Source organism: Tupaia chinensis, unplaced genomic scaffold (genome assembly GCF_000334495.1).
Source record: "Tupaia chinensis unplaced genomic scaffold, TupChi_1.0 Scaffold000288_2, whole genome shotgun sequence".
In the NCBI taxonomy this organism is placed as follows: Eukaryota; Metazoa; Chordata; class Mammalia; order Scandentia; family Tupaiidae; genus Tupaia; species Tupaia belangeri.
In genome coordinates, this window is record NW_006159773.1 from 4,917,497 (window position 1) to 4,940,568 (window position 23,072).

A 23,072-nucleotide genomic window follows, 5' to 3' on the forward strand; every position below is an offset into this window, starting at 1 on the left:
ACAGGTGCTCTTTTCTTGTGGAAAGAATGTGGTGTGTGTTAAGACCTGAAAAGGAGAATTCGAGGATGAAGGAGCATTTGTTTATGGAGCATGTGTGACCCAGAAGAAGAGGAAAAAACTTCAGAGGGAGGCGCAGTACAGGAATGAGAGGACGGTGTAGATTAATTCTTAGATCTAGATATAACCAGTGAGGCTACAGTCGGGGTGATGATAAACAATGTCAGTTTTAAACCTTGACTTCAGTTTTGAGTTATTTTGGTGTATCTTCTAATTAGTAGAAAATGTCTCAGTATTCAAAATACATGGATATAATACTTTTTGAAAATATCTGAAGATGCCCTCTTACTTCTTTTGAAAATACATAGTCAGGCTGGTCTGTGGCGTGGTGGTTGGGGCACTGGACTGCCACATGGCCAACTGTGATTTGAGTCCTGGACCTGGTGGCTTACTTTCTCACTTTCCTCTCTCTCCAAATTTTAAAAATAATAATAAATAAAATTAAATAAAATAATTCTTTAAAATTTTTAAAGAAAAAGAAAGTATTTAGCAACTTGGAACAAAACATCTTCTCTTCAAAAAATTAGTCATTCAGTTGCCAGCAGGTGGTGTAATTGTTACATTGCTGGACTCCTACATGGCCCACTGTGGTTTGAGTCCTGGACCTAGAGGTTTGAAACTCATGCCAGGAACATGTGTGTGCATGCCCAAATCCTGAGAGAATAGACGAGAAGGGACAGTGGTGTGACATTCTCCCCTGAGAGGGGTGATTTCTTGCTTTCTTTCTCTCTGATAAGTGAGGGCATGTATCCTATAGGAAAAAAAAAATTCTATAAAAAAGAAAATAGTTAGTCATTGAATATGGAGGAGAACCCTAAAAGTGGGCTACATTTTATTTTTTTAAGAATAAAAAGAGACTATTTTTCTTGAATGGTTATGTGTTTTATCTCTACTTTTAATATTTGTAAGTTTTCTGGGATATCGACTACACTTTTTCAGGAAGGTCAATTATGTGTAGATGGAGTCTCTTTTATTCTTTCTCATTTCATTTGATATATTTGCCCTTCTTTCTTTATTGATTTTCTTCTTGGGAGTCTTACCAAGTGAGGTGTGTTCTCTGTGTCACTGATTCAATTTTATATGGTGTCAATTTTCTTCATGGCTCTCAGCACAAATTTAAATGTTGACATTGCATTTTAGCTTCCTGTCAGTACTTCTTTTTTCTCATCTTCTTTATTTATTTTTGTGGACAGTTACATTTTTTAAAAGTTTTTTAATTCTTTTTTTTTTTTTTTTAAATGAGTCAGTAGGACAGGGAGAGAGAGGTACCCTTGAGGGTCCTGCCTCACAGCTAATCCTTTCCCCCAGCCTCCTAGTTAGGCAGGACCCTGGGTTTGCATGGGCAACCCAGGGTGTTTAGGCTGACCTGGGAGCTGAACCCAGGCCTTCTGCATGGCTCCAGGGTCTCGCAGTGGTCCCCTGCCACCTGTGCCATTATCACTGGACTCACACTCACATCTTTAATCGTAAGTTGGTTACCTTCTAGTCTCTCTAATTTCCTTTTGTTTCATAGAATTCATTTTTAAATTTTTATTAAGAATACTGACCAGTCATGTTCTAACATTTAATAGTTTTTCATTATGAATGTATTTTAAACTATGATTTTCTCTGTATCTTTTTTAAAGGTTAATTTTTTTTTTCTCCTGGGAAAGAGAGAGAGACAGTCATGACAGAGTTTCATCATGCCATGAGCCCCTATCCCCCGCCCCACCTGGCCTTGCAGCCAGCAGGATCTTGGGAGATCATAGGCATGGCATGCTTAGGTCAACTACAGTCTGAATCCTAAGGTCTCCATATGGCTTCTAGCATTGCAGAGCAGCACCCTATCTCCTATGCCACCATGGCTGGGCCTCTTTATCTTGAATACTGTATGCTTGTTTTTAATACTATTTCTTTCTTTTTAAAAAAAAAATTAAAGAATTATTTATCTAATTTTATTCATTCATTCACTTATTATTATTATTTTATTTGGCCAGAGAAAAACACACAGAGAGAGAAAGAGAGAGGGAAGTGAGCCACCAAGTCTGGGACTCAAACCGTGGTTGGCCATGTGGGAGTGTCCAGCGCCTTAACCACCACTCCACTGCTGGCCCCCAATATACTAATTCTTTCTTAAAATTATATTTTTTTCTGTTTTTTCAAGTTTAAAAGGGTCATATCCTATCTAATTTTAGATTTGTCAATAGATAGTGTAGATGGATCCTTCTTTGTCCATCATCATGTGGCTTGGAACTCTTGGAAGTATTTGGATTCTTTTCAAAATGTTAGAGAGGTGAAATCATGACTGCTATGAAAACTGCCAGTTGCAGTTGAGATCTGTGGGTCTCTGTTCAGCTGACAAGTAACTTCCATTCTGTCTTCTCTTTCTAGCCAACACGGTAAGAGTAATATCATTGCTAGATTACCTGAATTCATACGGATTTTTTTTCAAATGTAGACAGTAAAGAAAGCTACAAGATCTAATATCTCATCCCTGTTTGGCTTCTTTTATTCTTCCTTTGTATCACAAGATGCTGTATTTTATGACCAGAATTCTTCCTTTACAAATTATGGTCCTAGGATGGATGTAGAAAGATAAGTTCTGATAAACTGTAAAGCAGTGTAGGGAGATAACTCTGAGGTAGCGGCAAGCAGTGTTGATACCAGTAATCTTCCAGCCTCCTTCCAGTTGGCCTACCTTGTCTCTCTCTCTCTCTCTCTTTTTTTTTTTCTTTTTTTGAGAGTTTTTTGCTATAAGGGTGCATGCACTCGCCAGGAAGACAGAGAGAGAAAGAGAGACAGAAAGTGAGAAATCACCCCTGGGTGGTGGCCATGCTGCAATCCCTTCTCCTCCATTCTCCTCTCGAGATCTTGGGCACACATGCACACAGGCCCTGCATGAGTTTAAACCACTGAGTCTGGGACTCGAACTACGGTCAACTACATGGGAGTCCAGCAACATAGGCATAACACCAACTGCTGGTCCCGGCCTACTTTGTCTCTTAATCCTATTTATGGAAATATTTCCTGGGTTCTAGCTGAACACTGGCCACTATTTTTGTTCCTGGTGCTTTAAAATTTTTGTGCCTCTTTTGGTATTTCACACAATGTTGAAACTAGACCAAGCAGGCAATAGCTAGTAAGTATCACCTTAACATGAATGTTTGAGGAATTCATGTAATGTTTAATGATGTCTTTGTGATATTTTAAGTGGGTGGCCAGAGAAGGATTTATGAATCATCCATAACGCTAATGTAGGTTGAAAACTTATAAATTAACAAGGAAGAAGGGAACTCTAGAGAATGCCACAAAGAAAAGAGGGGTAGAAGATGAGGGAAGAATGGGAACCAGCAGTTGGTGTACTGGCTATGTTGCTGGACTCCCACGTAGTCAACCGCGGTTCGCGCCCCAGACCCGGTGGCTTAAAACTCACGCCGGGCGCATGTGCATGCGTGCCCAAGATCCTGAGAGGAGAATGGAGGAGAAGGGATTGCAGCGTGACCATCCCCCCTGGGGGGTGATTTCTCGCTTTCTGTCTCTAATGTCTCTCTCTGTCTGTCTGGCGAGCGCACGTGCCCTATAGCGAAAATCTCTCCAAAAAAAAAAAGATGAGGGAAGAATGAATGTGATAAAGTCAGACAGATGACATGGGGCAAGAACTATATAATGCCCTTCAATAAGAGAAGGCAAAACTCCACAAAGATTAATTCGTTTAAAAATATAAAACACTTCAAGAAGTCAAGAGGGATGAATGATTGGAAAGATCATCTAATATTAAGAATTGATGTGACATTGACCACCTTTGAGAACTGTAACAAAGTTATTGAATCAAATGAGTCATTCTTGAATAAAGAAGAACTGAATTTAGGTGCATATCAGTTCTTGTATGTGTGTTAATATAGAAGAAAGCCTCAGAAGACTGAAATTCCTTAAATGTTTGTATTTTACAACTGAGCACAGTGCTTTGTTCTATGATAGTCGTAGATTATTTTAACTGATGGGAATCTATTCCTTTAAAAAGGCTTCTCAGGCTGGCCCCATGGCCTGGTGGTTAAGGGAGTCAGATCCCACATGGCAGACTGTGCTGTTTGAATCTCATACCAAGCAGATGGAAAAACACACTGGGTGAATGTTCATGCATGCATGCCCCAAATTCTGACAGGATGGAGAAGGGATTGCGGCTTGACCATACTCCACTAGAGGTGCTTTCTCCCTCTCTGTGCTCTCTGGTGAGTACATATGCCCTTTGGCAAAGTAAAAAACAGAACAAAACAAAACAAAACTTCCCAAATAATGTCACAGCCTTACATAATATAATCTTTTTTTTGGAGAGGATTTTGCTATCGGGCGCGTGAGCTCGCCAGAAAGACAGAGAGAGACAGAGAGATAGAAAGCGAGAAATCACCCCCCAGGAGGGATGGCTATGCCACAATCCCTTCTCTTCCATTCTCCTCTCGGGATTTGGGCATGCACGCACACGCGCCTGACATGAGTTTAAGCCACTGGGTCCAGGACTCGAACCGTGGTCAATTATGTGGGAGTTCAGCGACATAGCCATTACTCTAACTGCTGGTCCCAAATAATATAATCTTAATCATGTTCATATATAAACTAATTCATATTAGAAGAAATTCTAATTTTTTAAAAATTTTTCTCTACTTACTTATCTTTATCCATTTATTTATTTTTATTTGACCACACAGGGATAGAGTGAGTGAAATTAAACAAGGAATGCTTTTGGATGTTTGCATTATTTATTTTTCTTTCTTCTTTTCTTTTTCTATTTCTTTTTCTTTTTTTCTTAACGTATTTTGTTTGTACGCTAATGTAGGTTGAAAACTTATAAATTAACTTATAAATTAGCTGTTTGTACTTGTCAAAGAGAGACAGAGAGAGGGAAAATGAGAAATCACCCCCTAGTGGGGTTGGCCACACCACAATCCTTTCTTTTTCATTCTCCTCTCAGATTTTAGGCATACACGCACATGCAACTGGTGTGATTTTCAAGCTGCCAGTTCAGGACTTGAACCACGCAGTTGACCATGTGGGATCTAGTGCCTTAATCTCCACACCAGCTGCTGGCCTGACAGTATTTAAGTCTAATTTTCCTACATGTATAATATACAATAAATTCAATGCCAATTTTAATATATTTAATTTTTAAGTATATAATTCTTTTTATATAAGCAAAAGTATATGAAATAAGCATATCATATGTAAGCATGTTTAATAAATGCATATTCAAACAAAATATCAATTTTGTAGGATGTTGTTTAAAATTTTCCATTGCATTATGAGCACTGACTCATAAAAGAAAATATTAATAAGAACATGATTTTTTTTTTTTGGAGAGGTTTTTGTTATAGGGCACGTGTGCTTGTCAAAAAGACAGAGAGAGACAGAAAGCGACAAGTTACCCCCCAGGGGGCATGACCATGCCACAATCCCTTCTACCCCATTCTCCTCTCGGAATCTTGGGCATTCACCCACACATGCCCAGTGTGAGTTTAAGCCACCAGGTCCGGGACTCGAACTGCGGTTGACTACATGGGAGTTAAGCAACATAGCCATTACGCTAACTGCTGGTCCTAAGAACATAATTTTTTAATGCATCATTTTAGTTTTTTGAGAGAGATTTTTGCTATAGGGTGCACGTACTTGCTGGAGAAAGAGAGAAAGAGAGAGAGAGACAGAAAGTGAGAAATCACCCACAAAGAGGGACAGCCATGTTGCAATTCCTTCTCCATTCTCCTCTTGGGATTCTGGATACACACTCACATGCACCTGGCATGCATGTTAAGTTGCTGGGGCAGGGACTTGAACCATGGTCAACCATGTCCAGCACCTTAACCACTATGCTACCTGCCCCTTCATGCATTATTTTTGATACGAGTTAACCTGTAGCTTATGCCAAGTATATTTAATGACTTCATGCATTTGGATTTCAAACAATGTTGAAAGCACTTACTTTTGAATTTTTAAATATATCTTAACAGAACCTAAAGGAGCAAGAAGAGATTTCAGAAGCTATGATAAACCTTGGCAATTAAATGCAAAGAAGCCCAAGAAATCAAAAAGTGACCTTGCTGTGTCTAATATTTCTCCACCATCACCGGACTCCAAATCATGTAAGGAAGCTTGTTATTCAGATGTTATTCGGTTTATGTAAGTCTATGTTAAGAAACAATTCTGTCTATTAATTCTAATGAAATCTACTTTCACTTCAGCATTCATGTTCTCTTCCCTTACTCACTATCATACATGTGCCATTGATTTAAACCTTGCTGAGTAATGAAGGATATATATTGCATGGATCAGATTTCTTGCCTCTCCTAGTCAGTCACATTGTATCACTTTCAAAACAGTACCAAACTTATTTAATAAAATGATTAGGTTGTCGGAAAAGTCATGTCATATTTTTGTATAGAAAAACAGAAAAAAATACGTGGGATTCCCTCACTGTGTCTGACTGAAGTCCGTGTGTGTATTCTCCCTGCCGTTGCCCTAAACATCCTTCTCTCTCAATGCCCCTCCTCGGTTAGCTCTCCTTCTGTAGCCAGTGGGAGTCTCCAGTGTTCCGCTTCCACTACATACATGTAGACATGTTAAATAGCTTAAAAGCCTATAGCAAAGCACAGTTATTTGTGGAAGATGAGAGCTAAAAAGCTTTTCTTTTTGTACACCAACTCCTTGTGCTGCTGCTGCTTCTTTTCTAGAGAGATTTTTGGGGCTAGCACATAGTGTAAATATTATGTTGCTGGACTCCCGCATGGTCAACTGAGGTTTGAATCCCAGAACCAGTGATATGAGTCCCAGACCTAGCCGCTTGAAACACACCAGATGCATGTGCATGCATACCCAAAATCCTAAGAGGAGAATGGAGGAGAAGGCATTGCAGTGTGGCCATACCCCCTCGGTGGTGATTTCTAACTTTCTGTCTCTCTGTCTATCTCTATCTGTGCAGGGAGTATACACACCCTAGAACAAAAATCTCTCTTAAAAAAGTGAGAGAGACTTTTGCCATAAGGAGTGTGCGCTCACCTGAGAGAGAGACAGTTACAGAGAAAGTGAGAAATAACCCCACCCCTCAGGGGGGATCACCACGCTGCAATATCTTCTCCATTCTCCTCTCAGGATTTTGGTCACTCATGCACACATGCTCAGCATGAGTTTCAAGCTACTGGGTCCATGACTTGAACTGCAGTTGGCCATGTGGGAGTTAGCACCATAACCACTATGCTACCTGTTGGCCCCCTCCTTGTGCTTCTTACAGAGTGAGATGTTTGATATTAATTTCTACAGAGAAAGGAGTAGATTGCAAACATTTATTTTTGTTTGAGAATGTTTGAAAATACACTGTTTTCTAATTGGAATCTCAATTTTATTTCAAAGTCACTGAAATGAATTCTGTGAGCATCCTCCTTATTATAGTGGCACTCACAAAAAGGATTATGTCAGTCACACTCAGTGCTTAGGAGAATTGTATGAAATATGGCAAACTTCAAATGTTCTTTAGAAATTAGGATTGTAGTGCCAGCTAGTGGCATGGTGGTTAAGGCAACTGGATCCCACATGGCCAACTGCATGGTTCAAGTTCCAGACCTGGCAGCTTGAGGAATACTCTGAGTTCCTGTGCCTGCATGCCCAAAACCCCAAGAAGACAATGGAGGAGAAGGGATTGTGGCACTTCCATGCCCTCACGGGGTGCTTTCTCATTTTCCCTCTCTTTCTCTCTCTCTGTCAGGTAAGTTCAACTGCCCTATAGTAAATGAAAAGGAAAATGAGACCAGTAAATAGAGTAGTGGTTACATTGCTGGACTCTTATGTAGTCAACTGTGGTTTGAGTGTGGGACACGGTGGCTTAAAAGTTACACCAGGCGTGTGTGTGTGTGTGTGTGTGTGTGTGTGTGTATGTCCAAAATCCCAAGAGGAGAATGGAGGAGAAAGGGTTGGGGCATGGCCAGCCCCTGGGGGGTAATTTCTCACTTTCTGTCTCTCTTTATATCTCTCTAGTCAGTGCGTGCACCCAATAGCAAAAATCTCTCTGAAAGAAAAAAAATAAAGAAAAAGCAATCATGTTTATAACCAAATTGTCCTGCTTAATCAGTTTGTTGCTAATTAATTAAATTAGATCATTATAGTTTCAAAATTTACATACTTAAAATTTGTATGTCTTGTTCACAACAAGAAAATAATAGCTAACACAGTGTTTGGTTCAATTAATAAATTCTAAATGATAAAATGAGACTCCAGTAAATGGAGTAATAAACATATTAAGAACAATAAACTAAATGAACATATTAAGAACAATAAAAAAATGAAGTCTCAGTCTTTCTTTCCATCATTGAAAGATCTCTTTCTCTCTGTCCATTGTCTTTCTATATTTTTTTCTGTCTTTCTTCCAATGAAGTCCATAGTCTCAGGGGATTACTAGTTTATAACTAGTTCATCACTGAGGGGAGAGTGCCAAAAGTCAACATCACTAAGAGATAGCACAAAAGGCCATCTGGTGGTACGGAGGGTAAGGAGGTTGAATCTCACATGGCCGACTGTAAGGCTCAAATCCTGGATCTAGTGGCTTGAAAAACACTCTAGGTGCACGTGCTCAAAATCACAAAAGGAAAAATGGAGGAGAAGGGATCGTGGTGTGACTTTCCTCCAAGGGGATCACTTTCTTACAGTTCCTTTCTTCTTGCTGTCTTTCCCAACGACTGCACATGCCCTTAGGTGAATTAAAATTAAAGAAAAAAGAAAAGAAAGACATAGTACAAAGTGCATTAATGAAAAAGTAACAGAGGAGTCAGCTGATGGCATCGCAGTTATGTGACTGGACTCCCAAATTGTCAGCTGTAATTCCAGCCCCAGACCTGGTGAAAATCATGCTGGCACGTGTGTGTGTGTGTGCGCCCAAGATCCCGAGAGGAGAATGGAGGAGGAGGGATTGGGGGCAGCCATCTCCTCTGGGAGGTGATTTCACACTTTCCTCTCACTGCCTCCATCTCTGTTTCCAGTTAGCACATGTGCTCCAAGGCTAAAACCTCTTTTCTTTTTATTTTTTCTAAAAAGAAAAAAAGATGCATTAAAATAAGTTGTGAAAAAAGTTCATCTTTTCCAAACAAAGACAGGACACAAAGAGCAGAGAAACAAAGGATAAATTGGAAAAATAAACATCAAACACCAAAGATGGTAGGCTTAAGCACAAACATACAAATATTGGATCGTTGGAAAAGTTGTGACATATTTTTCTATGCAAAAAGGCATAGTGATTTTCATGATGACCCAATAATTACAATAAATAATAATAAACTAAAGGTCCCATTAAAAAGCAAATATTGTCAGGCTAGATAGAGTTTCTTTCTTTCTTTTTAAATAAGAAATACACTTTAAATATACAGTTAGACAGTTTGAAACACTAAGGGTAAAGAAGCTAAAGTAATGTCAGATCAATCAGAATTCAAGCAGAAATGCTTTTTCCTGAGATAAAGAGGTCATCTCATAATGATAAAAGGTTATTTAACAAAGAATACAAAACAATACTGAAGTATGTTGATGCAAACATTTACAGAACTAAAAGGAGATGTAGGCATTTAGAATAAGTAGAGCAAAAAAATCACTAAGAAATGGATCATTTAAATAATACTATCAATCACTTTGAATTAATTGACATTTATAGAACACTATGCCCAACAAAGTTGAAAAATATGTATTTCTCATTTCCAGGTAGAGTATTCATAAAGATAGACAATACAGTATACCATAAAATAATGACTGAAGTTACACCAAGTACGTTTTCTGCCAAAAATTAAACTGAGAGAAAGAGAGAAATAGAGAAACACCCTCCACAAAGTCTCGTCAAGCCATAATCCCCTTCCTCCAGTCCTCCATCCTGTCAGATCTTGGGCACTCATGTGCCTGCCTGGGCATGTTTTCAGGTGGACTGGGCTGGGATTTGAATCATGGTCACCATGCAGGATTTGACTTCTCTTGAGTAGCACATTACTGCTGCACAATGGAACTGGCTCCAGTTTTTACTTCTGTGAAAATGGTTGGAATGTCTTATTTCTGATTTTAATAATTTGAGTCTTCACACCTCCTTTTTGTGACTCTAGCTAATGATTTGTTAATTTTTGTATCTTTATTAAAAAACTTCTGTTTTTGTTTTTCTGTCATTTTTCTATATCGTGTTCTATCTCTGTCCTAATTTTAATTACTTCTTTCTTCTGCTAGCATGGATTTGGCTTGTTCTTCTTTTTACTTCCTTAAGGTATAAAGTTGCTATTTATTTAACATCTTTTTTTCCCTTTTTTTAAAATAATTATTTAATTTTATTTATTGCATTATTTTATCTTTTAATTTGTTATAGGGCAGGTGTGCTCACCAGAGAGAGATGGAGAGAGAGAGAGATAAAACAAGAAAGTAAGTCATAGGTCTGGGACTTGAACCATGCTGAGCCATGTGGGAGTCCAGCACCTTAACCACTATGCTACTGATTGGCTCCATCTTTCTTCTTTTTTAATATGGGCATTCACAGCTATACATATTTATCAGAGCACTGCTTTCACTATACTACACAAGGTTTAGTATTTTGTGTTTTTATTTTTTAGATTCAAAGGATTTTCTTATTTGTTCTTTGTCCTGTTGACTGTATATAAATATGTTTTTAATTTTACCATATTTGTGAATTTTTCAGTTTTTATTTTACCTATGACTTCTAATTTCATTTTATTGAAGTCAGAGAAGATACGGAGTATATTTTCAATTCTTTTATATTTGGTCATTACTTTGTTTCTTGACATCTGATCTTTATTAGAGCATTTTCTTAAGTGCACTTGAGAATAATGTGAATAATTATATTCTCCTTTTAAGTAAGTGTTCTGTATCTGCTTGTTAGGTCTAATTGGCTTATAGGGTCCATGTTTTCCATGTCTTTATTGATCTTCATGTCCGTATCATATTTAAATGAGAGTAGAGTCTTGGGGGAAACTTCCAGGTAAAACCATTAGTATTTATTAAATTTTAGAAAAAACAGTTGAAAGATCTAAAGTATTGAAATTATTTTTGGTGAAAAGACATGGTAAGTGGTATCTTTAAAGTCATGTAGAGGAAACAATAAATTCATTTTAAAAATTATTTTACTGTAATTTCTAATGTACACATAATAATAATGTGTACTGCGGGTTGCAATATAGTTTTACAAAACAAGTATTCAATGTATATTAATCTTATCAGGGCAAAACAACACATCCACCATCTCCAGTATTTATCATTACTTGTGTTATGTGTATTTGAAATCTACTCATTTGGTTACTTGAAATACATATTGAATTGCCACTTACTTTAAATTTTTATCTAATAGATGGACCAGCAGTTAGCGTAATGGCTATGTAACTGAACTCCCATGTAGTTGACTGTGGTTCAAGTCCTGGACCCAGTAGCTTAAACTCACGCCAGGCACGTGTGCGTGTGTGCCCAAGATTCCAAAAGGAGAATAGAGGAGAAGGGATTGTGGCGTGGCCATCCTCCCCAGGGGTGATTTCTTGCTTTCTGTCTCTCTGTCTCTCTCTGTCTTTCTGGCGAGCGCATACGCCCTACAGCAAAAACGTCTCAAAAAACATTTTTTTTTAACTCATAGAAACTATTAGAAGTCAGAGTCAGAAAATTTGATATAATGAAGAATTTTTTTTAAAATGAGCTCTGCTCAATGTACCATAGGCTGTTTTGTGAAGAAGGAGCTTCATTTTGGAATAATGAGGGATATTATCTTTGAGGTGTTGGAGGTGACCCCTGTACTGGCATGAGTTTTGCCTCCTCCCCTCCCCTCCCCTGTCCTCTTCTTTCATTTCTCTATGCCCTTATTTTGCAAAGTTAAAAAAAAAGGAAGGGGTGGGGGCTGATCTTGTAGTATAGTGGTTAAGCCATGTGCACAGAGCACTGAATCCCCATGGCTAACTGCAGTTAGAAACTTGGCCTTGGTGGCTTGAAAAACTGGGCATGTGTGTGAGTGTGCCCAAGACCCTGACAGGATGGAGAAAAGAAGGGAAAAAGGATTGCAGCCTGTTCACACCGCACCTTTCTCTCTCTGCTCTTTGACAAACAAACAAAAAAAAAATAGAAACTTTGATGCGATATGGTAATTTTCAGGAAAATTAGATAATGCCGTGATGCAGAGGACAGATTCAAGAAATTATTCAAGGAAGGTAAATGGAAGTGCAGACATTATTTTGAAGACTCTGACATATACTCTTTACTTGTTCCCTTATTGAGCTTCTGTTTCTCTTAGGCCTGGGCTCATCCTTAGGAATTCTCTGGAGAATGGCCCGTGAGGTGATAGCAGTATGTCTGAACATGTTTTCTAGATCGATCACCGTCACCATCTGCTCTCTGATGCTGGAACACTGGCGTGTTCATAGCTGCTGTCTGGTCCCTGCGTTGTATATACAAAGAGATTCAGACAAGGCAGCTGCATCCTATTTTTAAATTTTATTTAAAATTTAGTGGCAATATTTGCTTATTTGACAATTTAAAAACTACAAATAAGTAGAAGGATAAATTGGCCCTCTCCCTTTTCCTCCCTCAGTTTCTACTCCTTTAGAAATAGCTTGTATCTTTTTACATCCTTTTCTTTGTAAATATGACATATGTAATATATATGTGTTGATTTGCTACATAAAGATGCCCTTGAACTGTACATATTATTTTTTATTCTTGTATTAGATTGACAATGTCAATCTGATGTTTATAGAACACAATGTCATATTTTGATAATGTGTACAATAGATAATGATCAGATCAGGATTATTAATACATCTGTTGCCTCCAACATTTATCATTTCTATGTGTTTGGGAATATTCAAAATTCTCTCTTCTAGTTTTCTTTCTTTTTTTTTTTTTTGGAGAGGTTTTTGCTATAAGGCACATGTGCTTGCTGGAGAAATCACCCCCCAGGGAAGATGGCCACACTGCAATCCCTTCTCTTCCATTCTCCTCTTGGGATCTTGGGCACGCACACACACGCGCTCAGTGTAAGTTTAAGCCACCAGGTCTGGGACTCAAACCAGTTGACTACATGGGAGTCCAACTACATAGCCATTATGCCATCTGCTGGTCCCATCTCTTCTAGTTTTTTTTAAAAAACATATAATAAAAATATCTACACTCCTGTGTTCATCGTACTACTATTTGCAATAGCTAAGATATGAAATCAACTTAAATGTTCATCAACAGATGAATGGATAAAGAAAATGTGGTATATGTACATGACGTAATACTATTGATCCATAAAAAAATGATTAAATCCTGTTGTTCATAGAAACATAGATGAGTCTAGAGAACATCATGTTAAGTGAAATAAGCCAGGCACAGAAAGTTAATTCTACATGTTCTCTCCCAGGTGAGGAGGATAAAAACATTGATCTCATGGAAGTGGGAAGCAAAATAGTGGTTACTGGTGGCTGGGAAGGGTGAGAGAGGAATTGCAAGAGCTTGGATAGACTGTACATATACTTCAGCAACTTGGTTGTGTTATTTAAAGATGCTTGGTGGAAATACCTTTCTGGTGGTAGATTTAACTTCTGCGCTATAAGTTATTCAGCCACTCTTCTGTTGCAGGACATTTAGCTTGTTCCCAGGGTTTTACTATCACTAACTGTTGCTGAAATAAATAAATAAAATCTCATACTTTTGGAGAAAATAAAACATCATAGATATAGATACAATTACAGTATTTTCATTTTTTTTTCATGATAACTTAATAGACATGATATTGCTGGGTCATGGGTTCAGAGCCTTTTTCATTGTATTAGATATTCCCAGATTACTTTGTCAGAAGGTGGCAGAAAGATATATTTAAATAGTTTAAGACTACTTCTTCCTATTTCTGTACCACATAAATCTTGTTATAATGTATTTTATTTGATTTTTATGAAAACAAAATGTGCATGGTTTAAAAGTAAAATAGTGTGAGACAGTTGCGTTCTTTCTACTTCCTAACTCTGCTCCCAACTTGGAGTTACTGTCATCTCTCGGCTGCTCTTTTGGTTGTAAAGTCTACATTTCCACACCAGGGACTTACACAGCTTTCTTGCTTTCAAATTCTAGGCCTCATCTCTTAACTTCCTCATACTTTGTGCTCATACTCCAACCCCCATCTCATTCAGGCAGTTATTTCAAATACTGCCTAAATATATACGCTGCATTGATGTTATTGTTAGATTAATTAACATTTTTTCACTGTTGAGCCCTATAACATCTGACTATTAATATTTTCCGAGAATTAATAATTTTCTGAGAATTAATAATTTCCTTGCTTTGCTAATTGCTTGGTTTTCATCACTAATGCTTCACCAAACCCTGCCGAAAGAAAGGAACCTCTATCCGATCTAACACATTAAGTCATCTTAGTTTTTGTTTTATTTTATGCTTGCTCTTTATTTCATATATAAATTTTAGAGACTTCTCTTTTGTAGTCTGTTCTTGGCTCATTTCTAGACTTTTTCTCAGCTGTCTTTTGAGACGGTCCTTCACTGTCAGCCTGAGAATTCCCTTTTCCTTTGTCTTGTGGGAGATCACCTGCTTTCTGATTCCGAGATTTATTTTTGGTAGAGCACCTCCACTGGGACCTTTCTGAAAAAGAGTGTTTGTGAGAGAAGTTTTTAAATAAGTATCGAGGTTGGTTCCTCGATTGGATCTAACATTCTTAAAGTAATCTTCAGTTGGAATTTTGAAGGAATTGCTCCCCTGTCTTCTGGGGCCAAGTGCTGCCATTAAATCTGATTTCAACTTTAGACCCCAAACAATTTTACATTCTTTTTCTTGCCACTGTTTTAAAGTTTTTTGTTGATATGCCCTAAATTATGTGGGATATTTAATAGATATTTTAAATCTGAACAACAACGAACTGTTTATATCTCTATTACTTTGATATTGTCTTCTTGGATTGATGCTTTCACATATAAATAGTATGAAATATTCAATTTCTTGGCATCCCACTCTTGAAAGACTTAGGTTTTAGTTTTCTCTAGTTTGCTAAATCCACTTACCACTCATTGGTGAATTTTGGATCTCCCCCCAAAAATGTTGCTATTTCTTGCCTAATAATGTTTTCACTCACTGTTTGACTAATTTATTTGAGAAAAAAAAATCCCCTTGACAGTAATGTATTTCAGTGGAAATTTAAGCAAGTAGATGTATTTAATCTTCTATATTTTTTAAAGAATATATAAGAACATGTTAGGAATATTACTAGCTGCTGTAGAAGATATTGTATTTTTCAAGCAACTAACATAATACAAGCAGTTAAAGTGTGTTTCCCTTTAAGTTACAAAAATAATTTGTTTTAAATTGATACCTTGATTTTCTTTTCCATAAATGTTGTCACATTTTCTTTACTTTTTCAATTAAACTATTTTCCTCAAAGCTGTCTTTATATCTTCTTTTCTGTTTACTTGTAAGAAAACTCATATGAAGATAAAGATTTTTTATTCTCTACATTGACCTTGGTACAGCCTTACACATAATGATGAATAGTGATTCGTATCGTTGTGTGGCATGCTTATGAAATAACCGTTTCTTTTAAACATAGTGCCAAGGTCAGTAGAGCATCCTAAGTGGAACTGGAGGACTAAACCTGAAAGCCGCGATTTTGATGAACTGAACCACATCCTTCAAGAAAGCAAGAAGCTGGGAAAAGCCCTTGAGAATCTCTCTCGAAGTAAGTTCATTTCCTTGATTTTAATTGAAATTTCTAGCCAGTATTAAGGCAGAAACATTCATTAGTATTGCCCGTAATCAGTCTCCAACTTTCTTCTTATAATGCCATGAGAGGCTGAGGCTTTCTAAGGTCATGAGATTGGAAACGAGATTAATTTTGCATATTGCAGAGACTCTCGGGTAGACTGATTACATAGAGCAGAAGGAGTTGTAGAACCCTCTCATAGCTCTTTGATTCCATCTTCTCTACTTGAATTACATTGTTTTATTTCTTTGTACCAATCAGAAGAAGAAGATATAAGTTTGTCTTTGTGTTCGGAGATGAGAGAATCAGGGCTCATAGAGCTTGATTGATTTATCCGAGGTCATTCTCCTTGTAGAATACAGAGCAAAACCTCTAACCTAAGCCCTCACATCACGAAATCATCACAATTCTGTTGCCTACTGGTATCTTCTTCAATCTTTTCTTTTGAGACACAATATTTTGTGTCCTTCTAGTTAATACACATACCTACTGCCTCCATGAGTTTTTGATGTCTCTGAACTTTTGTGGAGTAGTAACTGGGCCAAATTTTTCTTAGAATCCTTTCAGAACCTAGCACAGTGCCTTGTAATTTGCCTTTTTATAAAAGCAGTGACTCTGGTCTGAGGGCTTAGGCTAGAGGTTTTGCTCTGCCATGAATGAAGCGAATGACCTTGAGTAAATGATTTAATCTGGCCAACCCCTGTTTCTCTCGTTTCCAAAGAAAAAAGATAAGATTGCATCTCCTTCTATTAGGTGTGTAGGTTTAAAATGATACATTGCAAATAAAAACTTTTATATAAGTGCTGTCATGACAGTAGGCAATCAAACAGACTGGCAAAAGCATTTTATATATATAGATGTTTTAAGGTCTTAGTCATGAGTTCAAAGCATTCCTATCTTTCTCTGGTTCAAGTATTTCTCAATTTAAAAAAAATAGGCACCTTTAGAAGAATATTAACACTATAACCACTCTAAAATTTTCTTTTGGTTTCATGGAATATTCTTTCTTTCTCTTCTTTCTTTCTTTTCTTTTTTCTTTCTTTTTTTTGCCATGTAGTAGTCTTAAATAGCAAATCTTTAGAACACTAGCAAAGTCTAATGAAGTATATTTAGAATCTCTATTTTAAGTTTTTATTCATTTATTTTGAGAGAGAGAGAGAAGCATGCCCAGCACATTGTTCATGTTGTGACTCACCCCTAATCTCAGCCTGTGTAGATTGCTATTCATTTATTTTGAGAGAGAGAGAGAGAGAAGCATGCCCAGCACATTGTTCATGTTGTGACTCACCCCTAATCTCAGCCTGTGTAGATTGCAGACATGTGCATGCCTGGCATTTAAAGGAAGGGCCTGGGATATGAATGCAGGACCATCCCATGTGAGTCTACCATCTGGATCTTGGTGTTTTTTTAGATAACATAGTTTTAGTGATTTTAGTGATTTCATGTTTCATATCAATGTTAACATTGCCCCTTGCTACATTTTGGGAGAATTCATTTTGTTTGCTCTTTATGTAAACAAAACGTGTGTGTATACATATAGTGTTCTAATTATGTATTATATGTATAAGACATATAATACAATAATTATAGAGCATTGAACACTTTTCAGAAGTTAAACAACCTTATAATAGGGTCTCGTGACTTTGTTTTCAGTATAAGCCCTTTGGATAGATTCAAGAAAAATCTGCTTTTGGCTATATTTGCTTTCGGGGAAAATATTAAAGTTAGTTCTGTGTTTTTTATGATATTATGTTCATGAAGAGAGTCTGATCCTATTAATATTTCAAAAACACATATTAATGTTTGTAAGTCTATCCTTTTTGGCAGAACCTATAGTTTTTTTTTTTTTTTTTTTAATTGAGAGCTTTTTGCTATAGGGCGTGCGTGCTCGCCAGAAAGACAGAGAAAGACAGAGGGACAGAAAGCAAGAAATCATCCCCCAGTGAGAGTGGCATGCCGCAATTCCTTCTCCTCCACTCTCCTCTCGGGATCTTGGGCATGCGTGCACATGAGGCCGGTGTGAGTTTAAGCCACCGGGTCTGGAACTCAAACTGTGATCAACTACATGGGAGTCCAGTGACATAGCCATTATGCCAACTGCTGGTCCCAGAACCTGTACTTTTTACAGCTTCTTAATTTGTCTGATGATACGTGCTAAAAGCAGGATGTTTGAAGTATTCACCTGATGATTACAAAGGTCTTCAAATATGAGGGGTCCTCAAAAAAGTTTATAGAAAATTGTGTGTTAGGAAAAAACTGCACACAGATTTCAAGATATTTTGCACTCAAATACACTCACACTTTAATTCCATTTTCAAGAAATTTTTCTAAGTTCCCTTGTATACTATTAGTCAAATTCATCCTTAAAAATGTAATAATTACCTTGTAAATACTTGCTATATTGTTGTTAATGTGTACAGTACTATTTGATCTGTCTTGAAGCTTTTTAATAAAGGGATTTGACTGCATTTCAATTATGTACCTGCCCAGATTTATAGCAGAAATTTCAGAGTTTAAGTTATGGTCTGTCCCAGAAAACTTAGTATGGCCATATTGTTGTGTTAGCCTATTTGAGGCACTGTAACAAAACCCCATAGACTGAGGAGTTTATACAAAACAGGCATTCCCCACTGTTCTGGAGTTGGGAAATCTGATGTCAAGGTGCCGACAGATGAGTTGTCTGGTGAGGGCCCATTTCTTCTCTCATAGCTCACATGGTGAAGGGGACCAAGGCAGCTCTCTAGGGCTTCTTTCACAAGGGAGCCAATCCCGTTCACGGGGGTGGTACCCTCTTTACTGAATCACCTCTGAGGCCCCATCATCTAACACCATCACATTGAAAATTAGGTTTTAACATTTGAATTTTACAGGAGGCATTCCACAACCCTTAGGATTACCCAAAGAAACTAGCAGGTGAGTCAGCACATGGGCCATAACAGGGTGCAATAATCAGTTCCTGTGTTTATGGCAGAGAGCCATTTTGGTCTATTATTTTAATTTGAAAAATTCTTTTTTCTTAGATTTTTTTTTACCATAGGATGCATGTGCTCATAAGAGAGAGATAGTGAGAGGGGGAAGGTAAGAAATCACTTCCCAGAGGGTCTTTTCCTAGATTTTTTTTACCATAGGGTGCATGTGCTCATAAGAGAGAGATAGTGAGGGGGGGAAGGTAAGAAATCACTTCCCAGAGGGTATGGCCATGCTACAGTCTCTTCTCTTCTATTCTCCTGTCAGGATTTGGGGCATACACACACACATCAATGCACCCAGTGTGTTCTTCAAGCCACCAGATCTGGTACTTGTGTAAAGCCAGACATGTGGAATCTGGTGCCTTAGCCTCCATGCTACCTGCTGGCCCAGGGACTCTATTATTTGATGGTATGGTAGTGGGAATGTTTATGGGCAAGTTGAAAGGACGGTTGGTCACATACAGAAGAATTGCTCTCTTCTACTTTTTCTTTTTTTAAATGCCAGAAGGTGTGTGTGTTAGAGAGAGAGAGAGAGACAGACAGACAGACAGAGGGAGAGAGAGAGAGAAAGTGAGAGAAATCACGAGCAGGGCCTGGTCATTCCTCAGTCTGTTTTCCTTCACTTCTCTCATCTCTTCAGGAGCCTGTGCCAGTTGTCTTGGTGCTAGTCCTGGGATTTAGACCATTGTTGTCCATTTGGAATCCAGCTTCATTTGCAGAGTGCTTAACTGCTGTGCTGAGGCTGCCTGGAATTGCTCTGTTTCTTTAATTTAACTGAGACTCTTTCAAAACAGAATCATATGTTCTTGTAATGACATGGGTTTCTATGATTTTCAGTATCTAAAGGTTTTTTAAAGTTTTTTTTTTTAAATTTACTTCATGAGGGAAAAAGAGAGAGACAAACAGAGAGACAGGCACCCACAACAGATTCTGTGATGTGATCCACTCCCAGTCTCAGCCAGATCGGATCATGGGCATACATGTGCATACCAGGGTGTTCAGGGAAGTCCTAGGGCAGGAAGCGAACCCAGGACCTTTCCCATGTGGGTCCAGTGTATTACCATTGTGCCACCAGGTTTCAAACCTGAATTTTCATATGGAATCTTTGTTTTTATCCACCATATTCTAACTATCAAACTACTATTATGTCTTTATGGTCAGTTTACATAATTAGACATACAGCTTTGCTATTGGGTTGTAAAAGTCAGGACGCATTTTTACATAGAAAAACAAAGAAATACATCATGTCTTTTCTGATGCCCCAATATTTACTGATGTTTATTGAGCAGTCAAGTTGCTCAGAATTCACCCATATTACAGACCTAGTTCTTTCATCATCCTGAAGCAGTATGTAATTTATTCCTTTTAAGAAAGTTTTAATTGTCAGAGAGTTCATGCATGTGCTAGAGAGAGAGAGAGATGAAGTGAGAAACACCCCTGCCCCCCAATCAAGCCTGGTCAAGGCATAATCCCTTTCTTATTTCTCCATCTTAGCTAGATTTGGGGCACATATGCACACACTCCTGGTGTGTTTTCTAAGCTACTGAATGGAGCCAGGATTTGAACTGTGGTCAGCTGAGCGTGATGTGACTTGTGATACACAAGGCTTAAGCTCTGTTCTGTGGAGCCAACCAAACCCAGAATATAACTCAGTCATATCTGAACCTGTTTGACTTTTACAATAGTTTCAGATTAGTAAATTTTACTCCAAATTAATAGTAATTGTATTATAAATTGTTGTAAGTACTAGGAAGACATAGAGGATGGAATATTCCTCTAGATATGGTCAAAGCGAATACTCAGTGTCTTGATGTAGACCTTTCTCTGGTGTCATAGCCATCTATGGGCAAGTTGAAAGATTTTAGTGCTCTTCTAATTCTAATACAGTCGCTGATGAAAATTCTTTGCTTTATCTTAGTTGTACATTCTAAGAAGTTCTGTGTATTTTACAAGTAGTATTTTTTAGTTGAGATTGGTAGAAAATAATCATTTACATTCCTCAAAATTATAGAATATCTCAGCTTGGTAGATGTCAGCTTATAGACACTTAACTACACACACACACACACACACACACACACACACACACTTCAGACAGAGTTCAAATCGTAACAGACAAAAACTATTTAGTCATTCAATTTGTAAACATTACTTAACTGTACTGTGTTGTTTTCTTTTCTTTCTAACTGGCACTTAACAGTTCATGTTTGTGTGGGTACAGTGTGATATTTCAATACATCAATGCAATGTGTAATGATAAAATCAGAATAATGAGCATATTTATTATCTAATAATAATAATAATAATAAATGTCTGAGATAATGAATATGCTCCTTACTCTGATTTTATATATATTTTATAGTATACTATATACCCTGGCATACTATATAAAATGAGTTTGTTCTTCTTACCTGAAATGATTTTCTTATCCCTTAACCAACAACACTCTAATCAGACACACTTCTTTTCCAGCCTCTAGGAATCAGTATTCCACTCTCTACTTCTATTAATTCAAAGTTTTATTTTATTTTGTTTTACTTTATTTTATTGTAACATACTCTTTTTTTTCTGGATGCTTTCCCAAGCCTTTTCGTGTAATCTTTTTTATCTTAGCGTCACTCATCAACTGTGACAGTCTTCTTGATGCCATTCTCTTGGAAAGGTAGACACATTATTATGGTGCGACAGGTTCAAACCTCACCCACTGTGAGGTTTGGGTGCCAAATTTTGTCGCACTTCTGAACTTTCTTCAAACACTTCATCTCTCTTCCCAGGACCCAGACTCATACCCATTCTTTCAAGTGTTTGCCTCCATCTGACTCTCAGCTAGTTAGGAAAATTGTGAAGAAGCAAGACCTTCAGCTGCCCAAGTGGCTGTCATTGAAGGGCCTGAGGCCACAATCCTTCTTGTGCATGTTATCAGGGCCAGTCGTCTCATTACTGGTCATATTCACCTTAATCAGTTGATAAAGGAGAGATCTGTTGTTTTTTCAGCATCAAGTTAGTATGCTTTCCTTTATTGATAATGCATTTTGGGGGAGAAATACTTCTAGTCTATAAAAATACTGTTTTTGTTTTCCTAATTTTTTCCTTCTAATTTTAGCATATATTAGTGTGAATCTTTCTTGTAACAACTATTACTGTCGTTTTCTAAGGGTTATTTCCATTCTTATCATTCTTTCTGCATTTATTCATTGAAATTCTCCTGTATTAATGAGAAAGCACTCCGTAGTAATAGGACCTGCTTACCGTTTCTTCTGACTGACCATATGTCTGTTGAATATTCAGCTGTGGATATAGACATGTATGTAGTTATGGTTATGACTGCAATATAGACATAATAATCTATCGATACATATTGATACAAGGAGGCTATAAATATATTCAAAGCCAATCCTCACTGATTTTTCTTTTCTTTGAAAGTACAAAACTTACCATATTAAATGTACTCAGTGAGTTCTTTAAGAAACAACTTCTAGAAGAAACACATTTTTAAGGTCTTAAGATTGCCTTTTCCCTCTACATTTTCCCTACTTTCATCCTCTATTGCTTCTACAGACACACTCCAAGATCTAACAAGCTACCTCCAGAAATTTGTACTCCACTACATATCTAAGGTGGCATTAGTAGTAATCATTACTTTGGAATGGTGTAAGTCCCATCAAAATCAAAGATTTTCCTCCCGCAATCCTCTTTTGGTATAGATGTTTGTATACATAAATAACTAATGAATAATTTTGGGAAATTTTCAGAGCATAAAATCAAATGATACGCTTTTACTGGACATAAACTTGGTCATTCTGAATTCTCTGTTAGAGAACATTCTCATTTAACTGTACTTCCTGAACCCACATACGTACACACCTTACATACTTGCCTGAGCTTGTAGAAGTGTAAACTCAATCAATACTAGGTACACATTTTTTTAAATGTTGGTTTTTGAATATTGAATGCACTCCATGTTGATTTTCATAACCATAACATACATCACCCAAACATCTACAAGTGGTCTCAGGGAGAGAGCTCTGGCCCCACCTGCCACTCTGGCTTCCAGGTGAGTGTAATATTATGTTAAACTCATTCCTCCATTTCCTACTCTATAAGATGAAGGCATTTACTCTAGATTTCCATAAATCTAAGTCTCTAATTCCCACCACCCTTTTTCTTAATGGTCTATGATTCATATTCCGAAGTCAAATTATATTTCTGGTTTATAGATTGTGGTTCTGCATGCTTACATTCTTTCTAGCTATTTTTTCTCGTCACTCTGCCCTTCCCATGTTGTGACCTTCTGGATATCTCCTGTATGTCATTCTTTTTCATCTCTCCCTCCC

The 23,072-nt window shown here is 37.4% G+C and overlaps 1 protein-coding gene across 1 annotated transcript in view; it reads left to right on the forward strand.

Annotated features, from left to right (window-relative positions):
- CUNH8orf34 (chromosome unknown C8orf34 homolog) overlaps positions 1–23,072 on the forward strand; it is a 526,010-nt gene that overhangs the window by 99,330 nt on the left and 403,608 nt on the right. Inside the window, exons 3-4 of the mRNA XM_006150466.2 lie at positions 6,033–6,164; positions 15,617–15,745. Of these exons, the coding sequence (XP_006150528.1) occupies positions 6,033–6,164; positions 15,617–15,745 (261 nt within the window). The remainder of the gene's footprint in view (positions 1–6,032; positions 6,165–15,616; positions 15,746–23,072) is intronic.